Source organism: Stenella coeruleoalba (genome assembly GCF_951394435.1).
Source record: "Stenella coeruleoalba genome assembly, chromosome: 20".
NCBI classification, from domain to species: domain Eukaryota; kingdom Metazoa; phylum Chordata; class Mammalia; order Artiodactyla; family Delphinidae; genus Stenella; species Stenella coeruleoalba.
The window spans coordinates 31,158,796-31,178,187 of NC_137166.1; the positions used below are offsets into that span (position 1 = coordinate 31,158,796).

The following is a 19,392-nucleotide window of genomic DNA, read 5'->3' on the forward strand; positions in this document are numbered from 1 at the left end:
TAAAAAAATTTTTAAAGTAATACATTCACATGACAAAAGCTATAAAAAACAAAGGAAAGTGTAATTGCACTACCCTAAAATAATCTATTTCCTTTGAGTATTTTTCATATGTATATTTTCATACTGCTATGAAAAATTATAATTTTAATTTAATTTAATTAAAAAATTAAATTTATACTTATAAAAACATTTATTAAGTGCTTATTATATGCTAGGCATGGTTTTAAGCACTTTTACATGTTACAACTCTCTTCATCCTTATCAAAGCCCTTTTATTTTCCTTATTTAAAGATGAAGCAAATGAGATGCATAGGAATTATTAAATAGCTAAAAGTCATGCACCAAATAAGTAACATGAGCCAAGATTCTAACCCCTGTAGTCTGGAACCAAAGCCTGTACTCTTAACCACTTTACTGTGATCTTAATTTTGAATTATGCTTTTCCCCTATCACTAACGTATTATCAAAGTCTTTTTAATGCCTATAATAGTCCATCTAATACGGATATGATAACAAACTGTGCTGTTTCCAATTTTCCCTTATAGATACAGCAAGATAAATACCTTTGGGTATATTACTTTTGCTATGTTTGGGTTATTGTAATAAAGTATTTGTATACTCAAACATGCCACCAAATTGCTTTCCAAAATATCTGTATCAATTACAAAGCTATGTAAAAGTTCCAATTTCGCCATAAATTTGCCAGTGTTAAGCATCAAAATTAAAAAATTTTTTCTGGGGAGGGGGAAGGGTAAGCTGTGACAAAGCGAGAGAGTGGCATGGACATATATACACTACCAAACGTAAAATAGATAGCTAGTGGGAAGCAGCCGTATAGCACAGGGAGATCAGCTCGGTGCTTTGTGACCACCTAGAGGGGTGGGATAGGGAGGATGGGAGGGAGGGAGACGCAAGTGGAAGAGATATGGGAACATATGTATATGTATAACTGATTCACTTTGTTATAAAGCAGAAACTAGCACACCATTGTAAAGCAATTATACTCCAATAAAGATGAAAAAAAAAAAGATTGCTCACAAAAAAATAAAGTCTATTAAACAAAAACAAATTTTTTTCTAGTACGTAAAAATGAAACCACACTGCAACTGAGTTATTACTAAAGTTGCATATTATTCTGAACGTTATGTTTACTAATTCTACTTCCAATTTCTGTGAATTTCAGCTTTTATGTTTTAACCAATTATCAACTGAGATATTATCAAATTATATGAGTTTTTTATAGGAATATTAACTCTACACCCATTATATTTGCAACAAAATGTTCCCAATCTATTGTTTTCCTTTTAATTATGGTTAAGTTTTTGTTTGTTTTTGATAATAAATCTTTCTGTTAAAGGCAATCAGAATTGAAAGTTACAACAGACGTCTTAATACCTTATAATTTTCTAAATATAGAAGTCTATTGCTTTGAGCACATCAATGAATGAAACTTTCAAATATGAGACTACTGAAAATAGAAACCTTTATCAAAATATACATTCACCTGACAGAATGACTGAGTTTGAGAAATTCTGAATATGTCTCATATGAAATTAACTCAATGAGTAAAAACTCACCCCACCCCAAACCACCAAAATTAGAGCTACATACCTGTCGCTGTAAACATAGGCGATTTCTGTCATGTAAATGCTGATGATTAGAAAGTGATGAATGCCAACTCCGAGCCTGAGTATGCAACTGAGTTTGAGCCATATCAGAAGGCCGTGTTACGAGATGTGAATTAAATTGCCGATCAAGGTCATGATCTAAAACATGACTTGAATTATCTTGTCCAAATGCTGACTCATCAAATTGGGGAAGGAGACCCTCCTGAAGGAGGTCTTCTGGGTCAAGTCCTGTGAACGGCTCAGTTTGAGATTCCACTTGATGAAGTAAATTCTCTTCTAAAGATGAAAAGCCGTTAGTTTCTACATGATCATTGAAATGGCCCATTTGAGTTCCTGAGTCAACAGGATCCGGGAAGTTCATGTGAACAGGAGATAATTTTGAATTGCTGTAATTACCCTGAGGATGTGATGAATGCAACATTTGGAAGTTATTTGAATGCAGCGATGTATTGGGATTTAGCATATGCTGAGTCGATTCTTGCTTGATTCCCCTATGAGGTGAAAAGGAATTACTCCCAGTAAAATCAGATAAAGTCTGATTTGTATGATTAGGTGCAAGAACTGCAGAGGACTGAAGAAGACTATTTGGTGACACATGATTACTGGAAAAGGAATAATGTGAAGAAAACTGCTGTGAATTACTGACAGAACAAGAAGTCATATTTGGAGAAGGTCCATTAAAATTTCCTTCTTGATGATTGCTACACTTCAGGAAGTGTACTGAAGGATTTGACGTTTGAGAAAATTGCTGCATCGAAAGGGACTGCTGTGAAGTAGATGCATTATTAATTTGTGGTGGATGGTTAACACTGACTCTGTGTGGACCAGAAACATTAACATCCATAAAATTTTTAGACTGGCTAAGAGAATTTTGCCCTGGGTTAAGATTATTTCTGTTTTGTTGTGAGCGTAGCGAAGTGCACTGTGTTTGTTGTTCATTGGCCTGAAATAAGGCAAAGTCATGGTGTGCCACAAAGCTTTTAGTTTGATGCATAGAGTGAGAATGTCCTTGTTGGTGAAAAGGAGACCCATTTTGACTTGAAATGCTAGTAGCTGTCTGATGGCCCCACATTGGACTGCCATCTGCTACATCTGGAAACAAACCATTGGGCTGGTTCTGAGGGTGGATCGGAGAACAGTTAAACTGAGAGTGTGGAGATAACACATGTTCAGCTGGGCTACCAAAAGACTGATTAACTTGGTGAAATTTCATTGAATCAAACTGATTTAACTGTTCATAATCAGTCATCTTCTGATGTGTTGGAGTACCTTGAACATGGTTCAGTGAGTCTATGTGCAAAGGTTCAAATTCTGCACCCAAGTTCAATTCATCAACTAGTGAAACAGGTCCTGGTTGTACAAATGCATCATCTGACAAACCTTCTAAGGTCTCACCAAACAGATTGGCATCATCAAAAAAGTCCATCATTGGATCTGTCATCTTGAAAAATTCAATAACAAACTGGGCTGTTCACTCCAAATGGAGTATATTCAGCTTCTCTGTAGTAGATATTAATGGATCATTTCCAAAGGTCATCAACTAATCCGAAACAGGTCAATGTTCATTATTGCTCTAGATAACGACATGTCAGGAAGTGTCAGAATCCTAGGAAATAAGAACAAAAAGTTTGATAATGAATATTCATTAAAGTTTTACAAACAAAGTTTACATATGATTTAAAAAACATAAAATCTCAGTGTACAGTATGTTTTGGTAGAGTAATTCATTGCAAATAGCTCATTAATATTCCTTACAAGGAATCGACATATATACACTACCGAATGTAGAATAGTTGGCTGGTGGGAAGCAGCAGCAGAGCACAGGGAGATCGGCTCAGTGCTTTATGACGACCGGGACAGGGCTGGGACAGGGAGGACGGGAGGGAGGCTCAAGAGGGAGATGTGGGGACATGTGTATGCATATGGCTGATTCGCTTTGTTGTGCAACATAAACTAACACAGTATTGTAAAGCAATTATACTCCAATAAAGATCTATTTATTTATATATGTATATACATTCCCTACAAGGAAAAAATTTCTAGTACGGGGACATGACTATATACATTTAAAAGTAATGATGTATATTACTTCATTTTGAAGTTCACATGTTATAATGACAGAATGTAAAGTAAACTTGAGAATGGAATGTCAGACTCTCTCCCATACCATGAAATGGCCATCACTCCCCAGCAGCTCTAGCATGTATAAAATATATATGTATTACATTTTAATGTTATGTCTTGCTAAGATAACTGACATCAGAATCCTCTTAGATTAGCAAATATGCTGTGATCTTTTGCTCTAGACCTCTTGAGCAGATAAAGCTACTATTTCATATGGTATATGTGGAACTACATCAAGAAGAGCAACTGTATGAGGTCATGATAAGCTGGCCCTAAATGAGATAAAAGTTAGCCATCTGGTCAGCTGAAGACAACACAGACATGTGCTATGTTGGGGATGTTGCAATATATTGCCACCATGGTCCTCTTGTTCATCTACCATGGAAGATCAGCCTACTGACAGCCAACTGATTTAGACATCTGTGTAGCAAAACCAAGCACCTTTCTGTTAACAGTTATATTCGTTACTCTATCCCTAAGAGGCCCACCATTAAATCATTTGGAATAATCCGTTGCTTATTATAGCTACTAAACTGTGCAAATAAAGTGTATTGATAATCAAGCTGAGGCAAAAACAAACAGTAGCTTAAGCTAAGCAATAAATTAATCTTACGATAATATCAAGAGAAAAAAATGGTAACATTTATACACACACACACCTCATATACATACATACAATTTATGTGTGGAAAGGATCTAATAGGTTACTTGCTAATCTAATATGAAATGGCTGGCTAATTTTGTTCCAGGCTGGACTCATTCCAAACATTTTCAACAAAGGTAATTTAGGGTTCTGCCCCCACTGTCTTACACAGAGAACCACAAATGGAGATACTTGCTTCTCTACATATTAGTTTATTCAAAAATTAGCAGAGGTCTAAGAAACTTTTCCAGAACTTCTATTTTGGGAGGTCCGTTTTAGAAAATATAAATATCCTAAACAAAACGTCTGTTCACTATTTAAATGAAGAAATACTTCTGAAAAATTCTGAGAAGGAAAAACTACCAAAATCTATATTAATTTTACCTAGAAATGGACTTATCAATCACAATGGTATACAAATGCTTTAACAAACATATAATTTTAAAAAAGGTACAAATGCAGAAAAAAAGAAATTATTTTTCCAGATTTTATAATTGTGAGACAAAGCAGATAGAGTACTATATGTTCTGAACTGAACATAGCATTAACCAAAATAATAATAATAATAAAGTAGGTTAAGTCACTTCTCTGGAACATACCTTATATTTAGCTATAGACTCTAGACAAGGGAACATCTATGTATACCTAACCCAATAGTCAGAAAAGCAACGTCCTATATATTTTTTAATGGACGTATGATTATTTACCAAGAGGAAAAAAGAAGAATTACAATGGAGGTTACCAAATCCAGTATGTTATCAAATACAAAGTACATTATTAGCTGATGTAACATGAAGAAATAAACTATGACATTATACCACTTTGAATTTTTATTTTATAATCTGTGAAATAACTTTTAAGAACATTTTTAGACTTAGACTTATTCCAAACGATTTGAGAATTTCCTCTCCCATGAAGTACTCTTTTTGGTCCATAAATACCTGACTGTTGCTCTGTAAGAAAATGTAGAATTGCTGTCATTTCTTCAACAACAAATATTTGCTCCATTAATATTAAATTTATGCTCTGCTACTCTGTCTCTGTGCCCCTCTGCATAATCAACAACTTTTTTTTGAAGCTGAATAATAGTGTATCTTTTTAGAGACATTTTAAGTAATTAAACATGTATAGTACTGATGTACATAGCCCAGCTGAAGTGATGGCAATGTAAAATCTATGACTAATTTTTTGTACACAAAGGCAATGACAACTACTTCCTGACAGCCACCGGGCAGACAGTGACTGAGACACATCCTGATATCAGAGATATTAAAAGTAGAAAAAATATGTATCTTAGAATTAATTTCCTGAATATTCAGAATGTATTACTTCAAGAGTTCAGAACCCAGTACTACAAAAAACTACTGCCCAATCGAATGCTGAAGGTAAATTATCTGAAGCATATGACTTTAGTTCATATATTCTTAATTATTCTGATAACAGTGAACATAAAATATAAAACATTCTGAATTTATACTGTGTACTACAGGCTTGTACATTTGTTTTATTCTTAAGAAATAGTTAAACGTTTTTTAGAACACTGTTCTGGAAATACGTTTATGATGTATCAGAGCAGTAATATTCCATTTAGGAAAGAAATGGTATAGTCTTTGAATTTTTGTACATTATGGTAGATTATGCTAAAGCAAAGTATTTTCTACATTTATGTAACCCGAAGCCTACCGAAAATATGGGGAGAAGTAGAAAGTTTAATTAAGAAAGCAATTTTGCTATCTACTTTTCCAACAAACATTTATTGATAAACAACTTCTAGGCACTAGGATGATGAATAACTGACCTCTGAAGGGGGATACAGACAAGTAAACAGACCATTACCAATATAATACAATATTTGTGCTTTTATAAAAGTACAAACAGAAGAGTAACATCTAATGAGGGAAATGAATATAGACACCTTACTATACTAAGAAGATATACATTTCACATGCAACAAGGTACATGTAAGTCATTAACCTTAGTTATAAAAATAGAAACTAAAGGTGAACTATGAAAACATGCCCATAAAATCTAAAAAAAATGGTCATCTTTTCTGATTTGAACAGTTTATTCTACAATTGATTAATTTCTTAATTGATTAATCAATTAAGCCCCTCTTAAGAGCTATCATCTTATTTCATTCTAGTAAATGTACTATTTTCCAACCTTATAAAAACATCACATCAGTCCGATTTTAACTATTAAATTAAGCAAATATTTATGGACTGTCCATTACATCCAAAGCAGCTTTGTAGAAACTACAAAAGTCCCTGCCCTCAGGAAGTTCAGAATCTAAATGGGGGAGATAAGGAGTAAATGGCACAAGAAAAGCACGTCATATACTGAATAAAATATGATAAACGTGGCCTGAGAGGCACAAGTTTATCTATAAGGTGATTTATAAAGAGAAGAGAGCATACTTGGCAAGTTATTCAGGAAAAGCTTCTTAGAACAATTAGCATTTGAAGGGGTCTTAGAAAAGGGATTGGAAGGAAAGGCCAGGCAAAGAATTCAGGAATAAAGAAATGGCAGGCAGGAAGGAAGTATATTTAGGAAATTGTATGACCACTGCAGAGTATATAAAAGGAGAAAAGTGGAAAATAAAGGTGGAAATACAAGTTGGAGCAATGCTGTAGTGGGCCTTATCAATTAAGTACATTAAATTAAGACATTTGGGGGACAGAATTCTTCTAAAGTTAAAACAAGTATTTAGAATCAAAAACAAATTACTTATCTATCTTCATTTCTACAGTCATCCGATGCCAAACATGATGATGATCATATAAAATGGATTCAATTATCAATAGGACAGAATCCCTGCCTTCAAAAAATTCATAATCTAGAGGGGAAGAAAACACATAAACAAATAATATGATATACGTCTTAGCAGAGATGTATACAAATCACTATACTGTGGTAGTACAGATCGGATAGCAATTAATTATGTCCGGAAAAGATCAGGAAAGGCAGAGAGAAGAGGTGATATTTGAACTGGGTCATATGAGTAAAAATAAGACCTCTAAATATGTGTTCTATAACAGAATATATATATATATATATATATAAACTTACTTCAATGGTAAATTTACTTTCCTTAGTGTCTAATAGTTGCTTTTTCTCCAAGACATTACTATATTCTCTAAGTCTCTCAATAATTTTGAGACTAAATGAATTAGCCTTCCCAGTAATTTCCACACATTAATAGCTTTTCCAACTTAATACAACCATTGATCCCTACCAAATTATTCAGTCCTCTATTATAGTCATGTCTGCAACATTTCTATACAGTATTAAATTTCTGCTACATTAATTTTTACTTTGTTTATGAGCTACTTATAGCTATTTCATATTTGTACCTGGAGAAAATTCAGTTTAGGATTCATCTCCTATAGAACGATTCTGCCTACTCAAGCCTGTCTAGTAATGTGCATATGATAAATAATAAATAATATTGCATTGTGATAATATATTACCTTTTCTCTCCAGCAGACTCTACACCCTTGGAAAAAAGGAACACCTTTATAATCTTTGTATCCTTAGTATGTTGCCTAGCATAGTAGGCATGCAATACATTTTTGCTAAATCAGTGAATGACTACACAGGAATTAGAAAGAACATGATACTTTAAACAAACACTAGACCTGAGTCCTGGCTCTACTACCTTCTAGCTGTATGACCTTGAGAAGATCACATACTTTTTGTTTTCATCTGTAAAAAAAACCCAAAGAACAAAAGTAACTATACAAAATATTAACTACAATCCTGTCTGCTCCAAAGATGAAAGGTAAAATACTCTACACGTAAGCTGTAACCTCTATCAGGGTAGAGAACAGGTCTTTTACAATCCCCTCACTCTCTTGCATTGTACCTAAAACTGGCAAGAGCACAGAGGGAACACTAAAGAAATGCCCAGAGGTGAGCCAGGACAAGGCATTTTGGGAACTACTCAATAGCATAATGTGGCCAGAGCATGCTATTAGCCCAATAGAGAGATGTCGAGAGGCAAGCAGAAGTCAGATATCCAGGTCTTTTATTAGCCATGTTAAGAAATGTGGACTTTATCCTAGAGGCAATAGGGAACTATTTCACCGATTAAAATTTCTTCTCTGGCTTAACACTTGACTAACATTTTTACTGTGGCTACTAACATTTGAAGTTATTGTTAGATAGCAAATATCACCTCTTCCAATGACAGTGACCAAAACACTTAAAGTTGGACCCAGAAACATTATTTTAAAAAATTAAATGATAATGACAAGGATATTAGTCATTTTAAAGAATATCCTGGGAATTCCTCTCTTTGCTAGATGGGATGCTGCCCAATTCATGAATCATTTAATAAAGCCAATTAGATCTTTAAAATTAAAAAGAAAAGAATATTCTTACTTGGCAAAATAAAAAGCTGGCAAACTTGAGTTTGCCATTTCTTTGTTTAAAAAAAAAATGTTCTGTATACTTCTAGAAACAACTCTTGTTAAGGCATTCAAACTAGGCTTGAATACCTATTAGAAAGTTCTTCTCTACATCAAGTCAAATTTCCTCCTTCCTTTCTAGGCATTTACTTTGAGATTGTTTAAAATAAACCTAATTGTGACAATCCTTCAAATTCCTGAAGATTTATGTCTCCCTTAAAGCTTCTCTTTTCAAAGCTATAGGCAAAATATTCCCCATTTACTGAAATGGGAAAAATTTTATCTAAAACGGTTAAAATAAAAGTTTAATGTTAAAGGGATAAACCTTCAACTATTGGTCCCATATTACTAATTTCCCTAGGGTTCCTATAGTGCGTCTACGTACATGACAGGTAGATAGTACAGAATTTACTAGCTTAATAAATTATGTGACAATATACTAGTAACCAGGTAAAACCACCCTGAAATAAGAAAGAATCACTAATTAGATTACACAAATAACTTTATGAAAAGATTCATAAATTAGGGAATTCCTTGGTGGTCAAGTGGCTTTCACTGCCAAAGGTGCAGGTTCAATCCCTTGTCAGGAAACTAACATCCAGCAAGCCGTGGCCAAAAAAAAAAAAAAAAAAAAAATCATAAACTAGATTACAAAAGAAAAGTAGCAAACTGAGAAATACTGCAACTCATTTACTGATGAAGTGCTCTTTTTTTTTAAAAGGCCTTGCGGTGTAGGTTGCAGGATCTTCCCCAGCCAGGGACTGAAACCCAGCCCCCTGCAGTGGAAGCGCAGCATCCTAACCACTGGACAGCCAGGGAATTCCCTGACGTGCTCATTTTTAAATATATCAAGATTTCCTACAAAATACTAATAGCCTAATAAAAAAATGGGCAAAGGATACCAAGAGTCAGTTCATATTCTCATTCAAAATAAGAGAATGTCAATCAGAACCATACTGATATACCATCTTTCACCTATCAGACTCACAACAATTCCAAAGTCTAATAACACATATCAGTGAAGTTGTTGGAAAAAAATACTCTCGTATGATCGCTGTGAAGTCTAAAATGGTGAAATCTCTAAGGAGAGAAATTTGCCAATATCCATAAAGATTTCAAGTGCACATACCCTTTGACTGAACAAATTCCCTTCTAACAATTTATTCCATAAATATGTTCATGTATGACTGAAATGGCAGATACAGCTATTTATTGCAGCATTATTTGCTCCAGCAAAAGACTGAATACAGCCTAGATGTCCATCAACAGGATGCTGGTTAAACAAAATGTTATATTCACTTATGCTGGTCACACCAAATCTGGGTATAATATTCACACCTGAGTGTTTAATTTAAAGAAGAATACAGACAAAATGGGACATACTCAGAGGACAGCAAGTAGATTGGTGAAGTTACTTGAAACCATGCTTCTTAAAGTTTCTCTCCTCAGTCCTCGCCTCAGTCTAGATATCCTCCCTGGGTAAGCTCATCCTCTATCATCTACCTGCTGACAACTTTAAAATTTTTATGTCTAGTAGTATCTTTCCAGCTGCCTCCTGGACTTCCCCATAAGTATAAACTCAACAGGTCCCAAACCAATCTTTCTTCTAAAATCTTTCTCCTACATTTTTTATTTGGATAATGGCAGTGTATAAATAAAACCGACCTTTCTGCCCAAAGTTATTTCCCCACTGTAATCTATCGTGCACATTGTGACCAGAGTTAAGTTTTGTGAAACAGAGATTTGATGATGTCACTTGTCAAAGGAAACCTATTGTTCCCTAATGCTGACCATGTGCCCTTCAAATTTTTTCTCATCTCCAGTCACCACCCCACCATCTCTCCATATCCTCTACAATCTAATCACACCAATCTACTTGTTATCTTTCTATAATGCCCTATTGTTCATTTTCCACGCTATTACTCATGCTATCTGTAGGACCCCAAATGGCAGATCTAGAACGATAGGTTACCAGAAAACTATAGGGGAAATTATTTTGGCTCAGTGTAAGAAAGGAATTTGAAACAGAGCTATCCAAAGACAAAGATAATGAGTTCCTTATTACTAAAGTTACATATTCAAATTTTAAACAGGCTAACTGAGACCTCAAAAGAGATTTTGTAAAGAGGAATCCAGCAGCATATCGGTAACTGACTAGTAAGACTTAAAGTTCCTTCTGATCTTGATATTTTATGAATCCTGGCACTTGAGAACTCTTGGCTTTAATGTAGTACCTCAGAGTTACTTATTAGTGAGTTTCAACAAGGTTTATAGGCATATAGATAATCTATACTACATCATTAATTGATCTAAGTATTTCACAGTAACTACCTCAAATCTGAAGATGCTATGAAACTGCAAAAAATTATGAATTTAAATATACTTCAAAGTAAGCCTAATAAACTGGGGGAGGGGGGGATCATCCTATTCAAAAAATAGGATGAAATGCAATACTAGAAAGGTTAAATTCGAGTTGATATAAACCTAGGAACTAAAACTGTCACTTCAATTATAGAATGGAAAATTATTCACAAGGTACAAATTAAACACAGAGAAAAAAATGGAAATAAATAGCTAACCAGAGTCTAAATATGCATCCTCAACACAGCTTTAGGGAAGCAAATATAATAAAGCTATTAAAAAGCATATACTGGGGCTTCCCTGGTGGTGCAGTGGTAGAGAGTCTGCCTGCCGATGCAGAGGACACGGGCTCATGCCCCGGTCCGGGAGGATCCCACACGCCACAGAGTGGCTGGGCCCATGAGCCATGGCCGCTGAGCCTGCGGGTCCGGAGCCTGTGCTCCGAAACAGGCCACAACAATGAGAAGTCCGCATACCGCAAAAAAAAAAAGCATATACTACCTTATAACTATAGGAATACACAGTATTATATAATATGTGCCAGAACATACTCCTGTATTATTTAGACGGTTACTAGAGTCTTTACTTAAGCAAAATGAGAAAAGTTTTAATAGAAAAAAATGAGCATCAAAATTAAAAATTTCTGTACTTCAAAGGATATGAAGAAAGCGAAAAGAAACCCCATGGCAGAATGAGATAAAGAAGGTGACAATGTGAGAAAAATTCTGCAAATCATGTATTCGATAAGGGACTTATATCTAGAATATATTAAAAAAATTCCTACAACTTAATAGTAGACAAATAATCCAATTAAAAAGTGGCCGAGGGATCTGAGTAGACATTTCTCCAAGAAGATATACAAATGGCCAATAAGCACGTGAAAATACAGTAAACATCATTAGTCAATAGGGAAATGCATACCAAAATCATGAGATACCACTTCATATACACTAGGATAGGAGGAAAATAATAACGGAAAATAACAAGTGTTAGTGAGGATGTAAAGAAGCTGGAATTCTCATAAACTGCTGTTAGAAATGTAGTCACTTTGAAAAACAGTCTGGCAACTCCTCAAACAGTATATACCCAAAGAAATTGAAAGGACTCAAACAGATGCTTACAAAACAATGTTCATTGAAGCATTATTGATAAAAGGAGGAAACAATCCAATATCCACCAACTGATGAATGGTGAAATAAAATGCAGTATATTGATATAATGTTATATTATTTGACAGTAAAAAGAAATTAAGTACTGATACATGCTAAAACATGGATGAGCTTTGAAAACAAGCCAAATGAAAGAAGCCAGTCACAAAGGACTACATTTATATGAAATGTCAAGAATAGGCAAATATATAGAGACAGAAAGCAGATTAGTGGTTGTCAAGGGGTGGGGTCAGAAGGATTGGTGAGTGTTGGATACAGGTTATGGGGGTTCTTTGGGGGACAATGAAAATGTTGTAAAATTACTTTTGGTGATAGATGCATAACTGTGAATATACTAAAAGTCACTGAATTATATACTTTGGGTGAATTATTTAGTATCTGAATTATATCTCAGTAAAGTTATTTTATAAAGAAAAAGTTGTATGGGCAAAATTATTTTGAGTCTTCTAATTTTCTGTTATCTCTCTTAAATAAGGATGAAGGTTATAGTGGTCAATTAAAATTTTATTTTCTTCAACCTCATTATCAACTAATTTTACTTGGCAAGTGTTTGCAAGGCAGATTCTTTTTTTTTCTGAGAAAAAATAAAGCAAGTGAACTTGCTTTGAAAGCTTTAGTCAAGTTACAATGTAAGTCTGTTAGTCTTCTCAAATAAGATATTTCAGCTATCCAATGTAATTTTGAAACTATGGCAGTGTTAAAATAAGCAAGTAATGGTAAATACAAATTATACTCTTGTAAAATTTTAAAATAAATAAGAACTCTAAAATAAACATACTTTTAAAATGACTCAAGAAACACAGCTTTTGAAAATAAGCTATTGTGATTTTTTTTTTTTTTTTTTTTTGCAGTACGCAGGCCTCTTACTGCTGTGGCCTCTCCCGTTGCAGAGCACAGGCTCCGGACGCGCACAGGCCCAGCCGCTCCATGGCATGTAGGATCCTCCCGGACCGGGGCATGAACCCGTGTCCCCTGCATCAGCAGGCAGACTCTCAACCACTGTGCCACCAGGGAAGCCCTATTGTGATTATTTTAATCAAAATTTAAAACTTCAATAAACAATGAAACTAAACTGATCCTTTCTGATGCTGTCACAAATGATAAAACCTGTTGCCTATCCTACACACTTATACTTTCCATGTAAATGCAACATGTTGTTTTATTATCATTAAAAACAGTAAGTGATGTTAGAACTGAGGAAGAGTTTGCTTTGGAATGTCACATGACAACTTAGAAAACATCAGCATAATATTAATGAAAATCAGAATTTGAAATTTAATTATCTAGAATTTTTATTTTTTAAAAGGTAGGAAGTCCAGAGACTTTAAGCAACAAATACTAATTGAAAGGATGTAAATAATAAGTTAGTATGGAATCAATATTGCCCTGCAATTATATAGAGCTGGCCCTTTAAAAGGTAACAAGGACTGCCAAGTTCTGTACCTAATAAGGATGAAAGTAGGGGAGCAACTGTACTCCTCCCATCCAGGTTTTTATATTCATTTCTAGATCTACTTTCCTCTCCTCTTCTGAGGACCTTACTGATAGGATACAGATACTCATATACCAGAACAACAATCTCCCACTCACAAGCCAAACTATTTCTGATCAAATTCCCAACCACATCACAAATAAATCTGAAAAATCACAGAAGACATTACTTTTCAATTTCCTCTGCTTTAGATTTTTTTTAACTTAAAAAATGTTTCATTTTTGTAACAAGCAGTAAAAAGTTAATACTCTCTTTCCTCTGCCTTCCTTCTCTACTCCTACCTGCTGAAGGACACTGTAACAGTCACTCTTACTTCTGTCTCCTGAGTCATCAATTTTTCTCATTCTACTAGATCATTTTCACAGGCATACAAACAAGCTGTTATTATAGCTTAGGAAATAACTAAAATATATACAGAAAAGGGAAAAAGGGAATCAAAATGGTACACTACAAAAAAATCAATTGAATACAAAAAAAGAGCAGGATGAATGGAGGAATCAAGAGCATGTAAGACATAAAAAGGCAAATAGCAAAATGACAGAAATAAGTTCTTCCTTATCAGTAATTACTTAGAATATAAATGAATTAAATTCTCTAGTTAAAAGGAAGATATTGGCAGAATGGATAAAAACAAAATCAAAAACATGATCCATCTGTATGTGATCTACGAAAGACTCACTTTAAATACAAAACCACAAAGAGGTTAAAGATGAAAGGACAGAAAAAGATATCCCATGCAAATAATAATCAAGAGTGCTGCAATAGCTATATTTTCATCAAACAATGGATTTTAAGTCAAAAAGGTTACAAAAAACAAAGAACATCATTATATATCAATACATGGTTCAATCCATCAAAAATATGTAATAATTATAAACATGTATGTGTCTAACAATAGAGCCACATAATCTATGCAGCAAATATACATAGAATTGAAAGAAGAAACAGACAGTTCTACAGTAACAGTTGGAAACTTCAATATCCTATGTTCAATAGTGGATAGAACCACCACACAAAAAGTCAATAAGAAAATAGAGGATTTGAATACTATAAACCAATTAGACCTAAAATATATATACAAAACACTCCACCTAACAATAGCACAATGTTTATTCTTCTCAAATGCTCCTGAAACATTCTCCAGGATAGACCACATAGTAGGCCACATACACTTTTAAATGTATTAAAAGTAGACCACTTTTAATACATTTAAAAAGATTGAAAGTATACAAAGTATCTTTCTGATCCCAACAGAACAAATCTGGAAATCAATAACAGAAGCAAAACTGGAAAACTCACAAATATATGGAAATTAAACAAAACACTTTTAAACAACCAATGCATCAAAGAAAAAATAACAAGGAAAACTAGAAAATACTTTCAGATGAATGAACATGAAAACACAACAATACCAAACCTAATGAGATGCAGTAAAAGCAATGCTCCAATGGAAATTTATATCTGTAAACAACTACATTAAAAAAGAAAGACATCTGGGCTTCCCTGGTGGCGCAGTGGCTGGGAGTCTGCCTGCTGATGCGGGGGACATGGGTTCATGCCCAGGTCTGGGAGGATCCCACATGCCGTGGAGCGGCTGGGCCCGTGAGCCATGGCCGCTGAGCCTGTGTGTCCGGAGCACTGCAACGAGAGAGGCCACAGCAGTGAGAGGCCCGCATACCGCAAAAAAAAAAAAAAAAAAAAAGAAAGAAAGACCTCAGAGCAATAACCTAACTGTACACCTTAATGAAATAAAAAAGAAGAGCAAACAAATCCAAAGATAGCAGAAGGAAAGGAATAATAAAGATTAGAGATAAGTGAAATAGAGAAAAGCAATAGAAAAAAAAAAATCAATGAAATCTATCCTTAGTTCTCTGAAAAGATCAACAAAATTGACAAACCTTTAGCCAGATTGGCTAAGAGAAAAGAGAGAACATCCAAATTATTCAAAGCAGAAACACAAGAGAGGACATTAATACAGACTTTACAAAATAAGGATTATAAAAGGATAATGTGAACAACTGTACACCAAATTGGATAACCTAGATGAAATGGACAAACTACCACAAAAACTACCAAAACTCACACAAAAAGAAATAGAAAATCTAAATAGATCTATAAGAAATAAGGAGATTGAATCTGTAACCCAAAACCTCCCAATAAAACAAACATACCCCAATAAAATAAAATTTAAAAAACAAAACAAACAAAAAAACTCCCAACAAATAAAAGTCTAGTACCAGATTTCTTTAATGGTGAATTCTATCAATTATTTATAGGATTGACACCAATCGTTCTCAAACTCTTCCACAAAAGTGAAAAGGTGGGAACACTTTCTAACTCATTCTGTGAGGCCAACATTACCCTGATACTGAAGCCAAAGGCATTACAAAAAAACAAAAACAAAAAACCCAAAGAAAAATAACCCTTATGAATACAGATGAAGAAATCATCAACAAAATACTAGAAAACCAAATCCAGCAGATTATACACATATATATACACACATATACAACATATACATCATGACCTAGTGGGACTTATCCTAGGTATAGAAAGGTAATTAACATATAAAAAACCAATCAATATCATATATCTTATTAACAGAATGAAGGAAAAAACACAATATTAACTCAATTGATGAAGAAAAAGTGTTTGACAAAGCCTAACACTCTTTCTGATAAAAACACTCAGTAAAACAGGAATAGAAAGAAACGTCCCCAGTTTGATAAAAGCCATATATGAACAACTTACAGCTAACATCATACTCAATGGTAAAAGAATGAAAACTTTTGCCCCAATATCAAGAACAAGACAAGGATGCCCACTTTCACCACTTCTATTCAACATAGTACTGGAAAATTCAGCTGGACAAAATAGGCAAAAAAAAGTAAAATAAAAGGCATCCAAAGTGGAAAAAAAGAAGTACAACTATCTCTATTCACAGGTAACATGATCTATAGAAAACTATAAATACACACACACACACACACACACACACACACAGAGTTAGAGCTAATAAACGAATTTATCAAAATTGCAGGATACAAATCTATGCAGAAAAATCAGTTGTATTTCTGTAAGATAGCAATCACCATTCCAAAAAGGCAATTAAGAAAAAAATTCCATTTACAATAGCATTTAAAAAAATACTTAGGAATAAATTTAACAAAGGCCATGTAAGATGTGGGCACTGAAGACTACAAAACATTGCTGAAAGGAATTAAAGTATATCTAAATAAATGGAAAGACATCCTGTGAATAATGAAATCTAAATAAATCAAAGACAAGGGGCTTCCCTGGTGGCACAGTGGTTAAGAATCCACCTGCCAATGCAGGGGACACAGGTTTGAGCCCTGGTCTGGGAAGATCCCACATGCCACGGAGCAACTAAGCCCGTGCGCCACAACTACCAAGCCTGTGCTCTAGAGCCCGCGAGCCACAACTCCTGAAGCCCGCGTGCCTAGAGCCCGTGCTCTGCAAGAAGGGAAGCCATCGCAATGAGAAGCCCGGGCACTGCAAATGAAGAGTAGCCGCCGCTCACGGCAACTAGAGAAAGCCCGTGCACAGTAATGAAGACCCAAAGCAGCCAAAAATTAAATAAATAAATTTATTAAAGAAAAATAAATCAAAGACATAATATTGTTAAGATAACAATACTACCCAAAGTGACCTACAGATTCAATGCAATTCCTATCAAAATTCCAAAGATTTTTTTTGCAGAAATTCATATGGAATTTCAAGGGACCCAGAACAGCCAAAACAATCTTGAAAAAGAACAAAGTTGGAAGACTCACACTTCTCGGTTTCAAAACTTACTACAAAACTACAATTATCAAAACAGTGTGGTACTGGAATAAGGACAGACATACAGACCAATGGGATGGAACTGAAAGCCCAGGAATAAACCCTCACATCTATGGTCAATTGACGATTTTTTTTTTTTTTTTTTTTTTTTTGCGGTACGCGGGCCTCTCACTGTTGTGGCCTCTCCCGTTGCGGAGCACAGGCTCCGGACGTGCAGGCTCAGCGGCCATGGCTCACGGGCCCAGCCGCTCCGCGGCATGTGGGATCTTCCCGAACTGGGGCACAAACCCGTGTCCCCTGCATCAGCAGGCGGACTCTCAACCACTGTGCCACCAGGGAAGCCCTGGTCAATTGATTTTTGACAAGGGTACCATGACCATTCAATGGGGAAAAACAGTCTCTTCCACAACTGATGCTAGGAAAACTGAAGAGCCACCTGCAAAAGAATGAAGCTGAACCCTTACCTTATACCATATATAAAAATTAACACAAGCAGATCAAAGATCTAAATTTAAAAGCTAAAATTCTAACACTCTTAGAAGAAAACATGGAGGCAAATCTTCATGACTTTCGTTTTGGCAATGATTTCTTAAATATAACACTAAATGCATGGGCGAAAATAGAAAAAAATAGATAAATTGGACTTCATAATAACTGAAAACTTGTGCATCAAAAGACAGTATCAAAAGAGTGAAGACAACTCAATACCCAGAATTTATAAAGAATTCCTACAATTAAATACTGTAAAGACAACCCAACTTAAAGAAATGGCCAATAAACACATGAAAAGTTACTCAACAGTCACTAAGGGAATGCAAATCAAAATCACAATGAGATATTTAATACCTACTAGAGATGCTATAACATAAGGGAAAATAACAAGCATTGAGGAGAATGTGGAGAAACTGAAACCCTCCTACACTGCTGGTAGGAATGTAAAATGGGACAGCCAATGTGGAAAAGAGTGTGGTGGTTCCTCAAAAAGTTAAACATAGAATTACCATACAACCCAGCAGTTCTATTCCTAGGTATACACTATACACCCAAAAGAATTAATAACAGGGACTCAAACAGATATTTATACAACAATATTCATAGCAGCATTATTCACAATAGCCAAAAGTTGAAAAACTCTAAGCGCCATCAACGGATAAACAAAATTTGGTATAAACATAAAATAGAATATTATCCAACCACAAAAAGGGGTAAGATTCTGATACATGCTACAACAGGGATGAACCTTATAAACACTGTGCCAAGTATAAAAGGCAGACACAGAAGGGAAAATGTTGTATGATTCCTCTTATACAAAATATCTGGAATAGGTAAATTCATAGAAACAGAAATATTAGAGGTTACCAGGAGCTGGTAAGAGGGGAAGTGGGGAGCTATTTAAGGAGAGTTTCTGTTTGGTGTGATGAAGAAAATTGGAAATAGTGGTGATGGTTACACAACACTGTGAATGGAAATGCCACTGAATTGTATACATAATGTTTAAAATGGCAAATTTTATGTTTTTATATATATATATATATATATATTCACAAACACACACAAAGCCAAGCATGCTCCTACCTCGGGGCCTTTGCACTTGCTGAATACACTCTTCCCTCATTTCCTATAAATTCTTTTCTCAAAAGTAACTTTCTCGGTGAGGTCATTCCTGACCAACCTATTTAAAACGTCATCGTTCTCCTCCAATACTTCACATCTCTGTCCCCCCACTTTTTGCCTTAGTATTAGCTAACATTCTATATACTTT

General features: G+C 34.7%; 1 protein-coding gene across 13 annotated transcripts in view; it reads right to left on the reverse strand.

The window, feature by feature from the left end:
• The window catches only part of CHD9 (chromodomain helicase DNA binding protein 9), a 243,873-nt gene that overhangs the window by 161,824 nt on the left and 62,657 nt on the right, over positions 1-19,392 (reverse strand). For 8 of the 13 annotated variants that reach the window (XM_079907090.1, XM_079907082.1, XM_079907095.1 and 5 more), the window contains exons 2-3: positions 7,123-7,231; positions 1,612-3,234 (exon numbers count right to left, since the gene is read on the reverse strand). In XM_079907090.1, the coding sequence (XP_079763216.1) occupies positions 1,612-3,069 (1,458 nt within the window). In that variant the 5' untranslated portion in view covers positions 3,070-3,234; positions 7,123-7,231. Of the gene's footprint in view, positions 1-1,611; positions 3,235-7,122; positions 10,856-19,392 lie in introns of those variants that run through there. The other 5 variants (XM_079907092.1, XM_079907094.1, XM_079907093.1 and 2 more) reach the window with 2 other exon arrangements.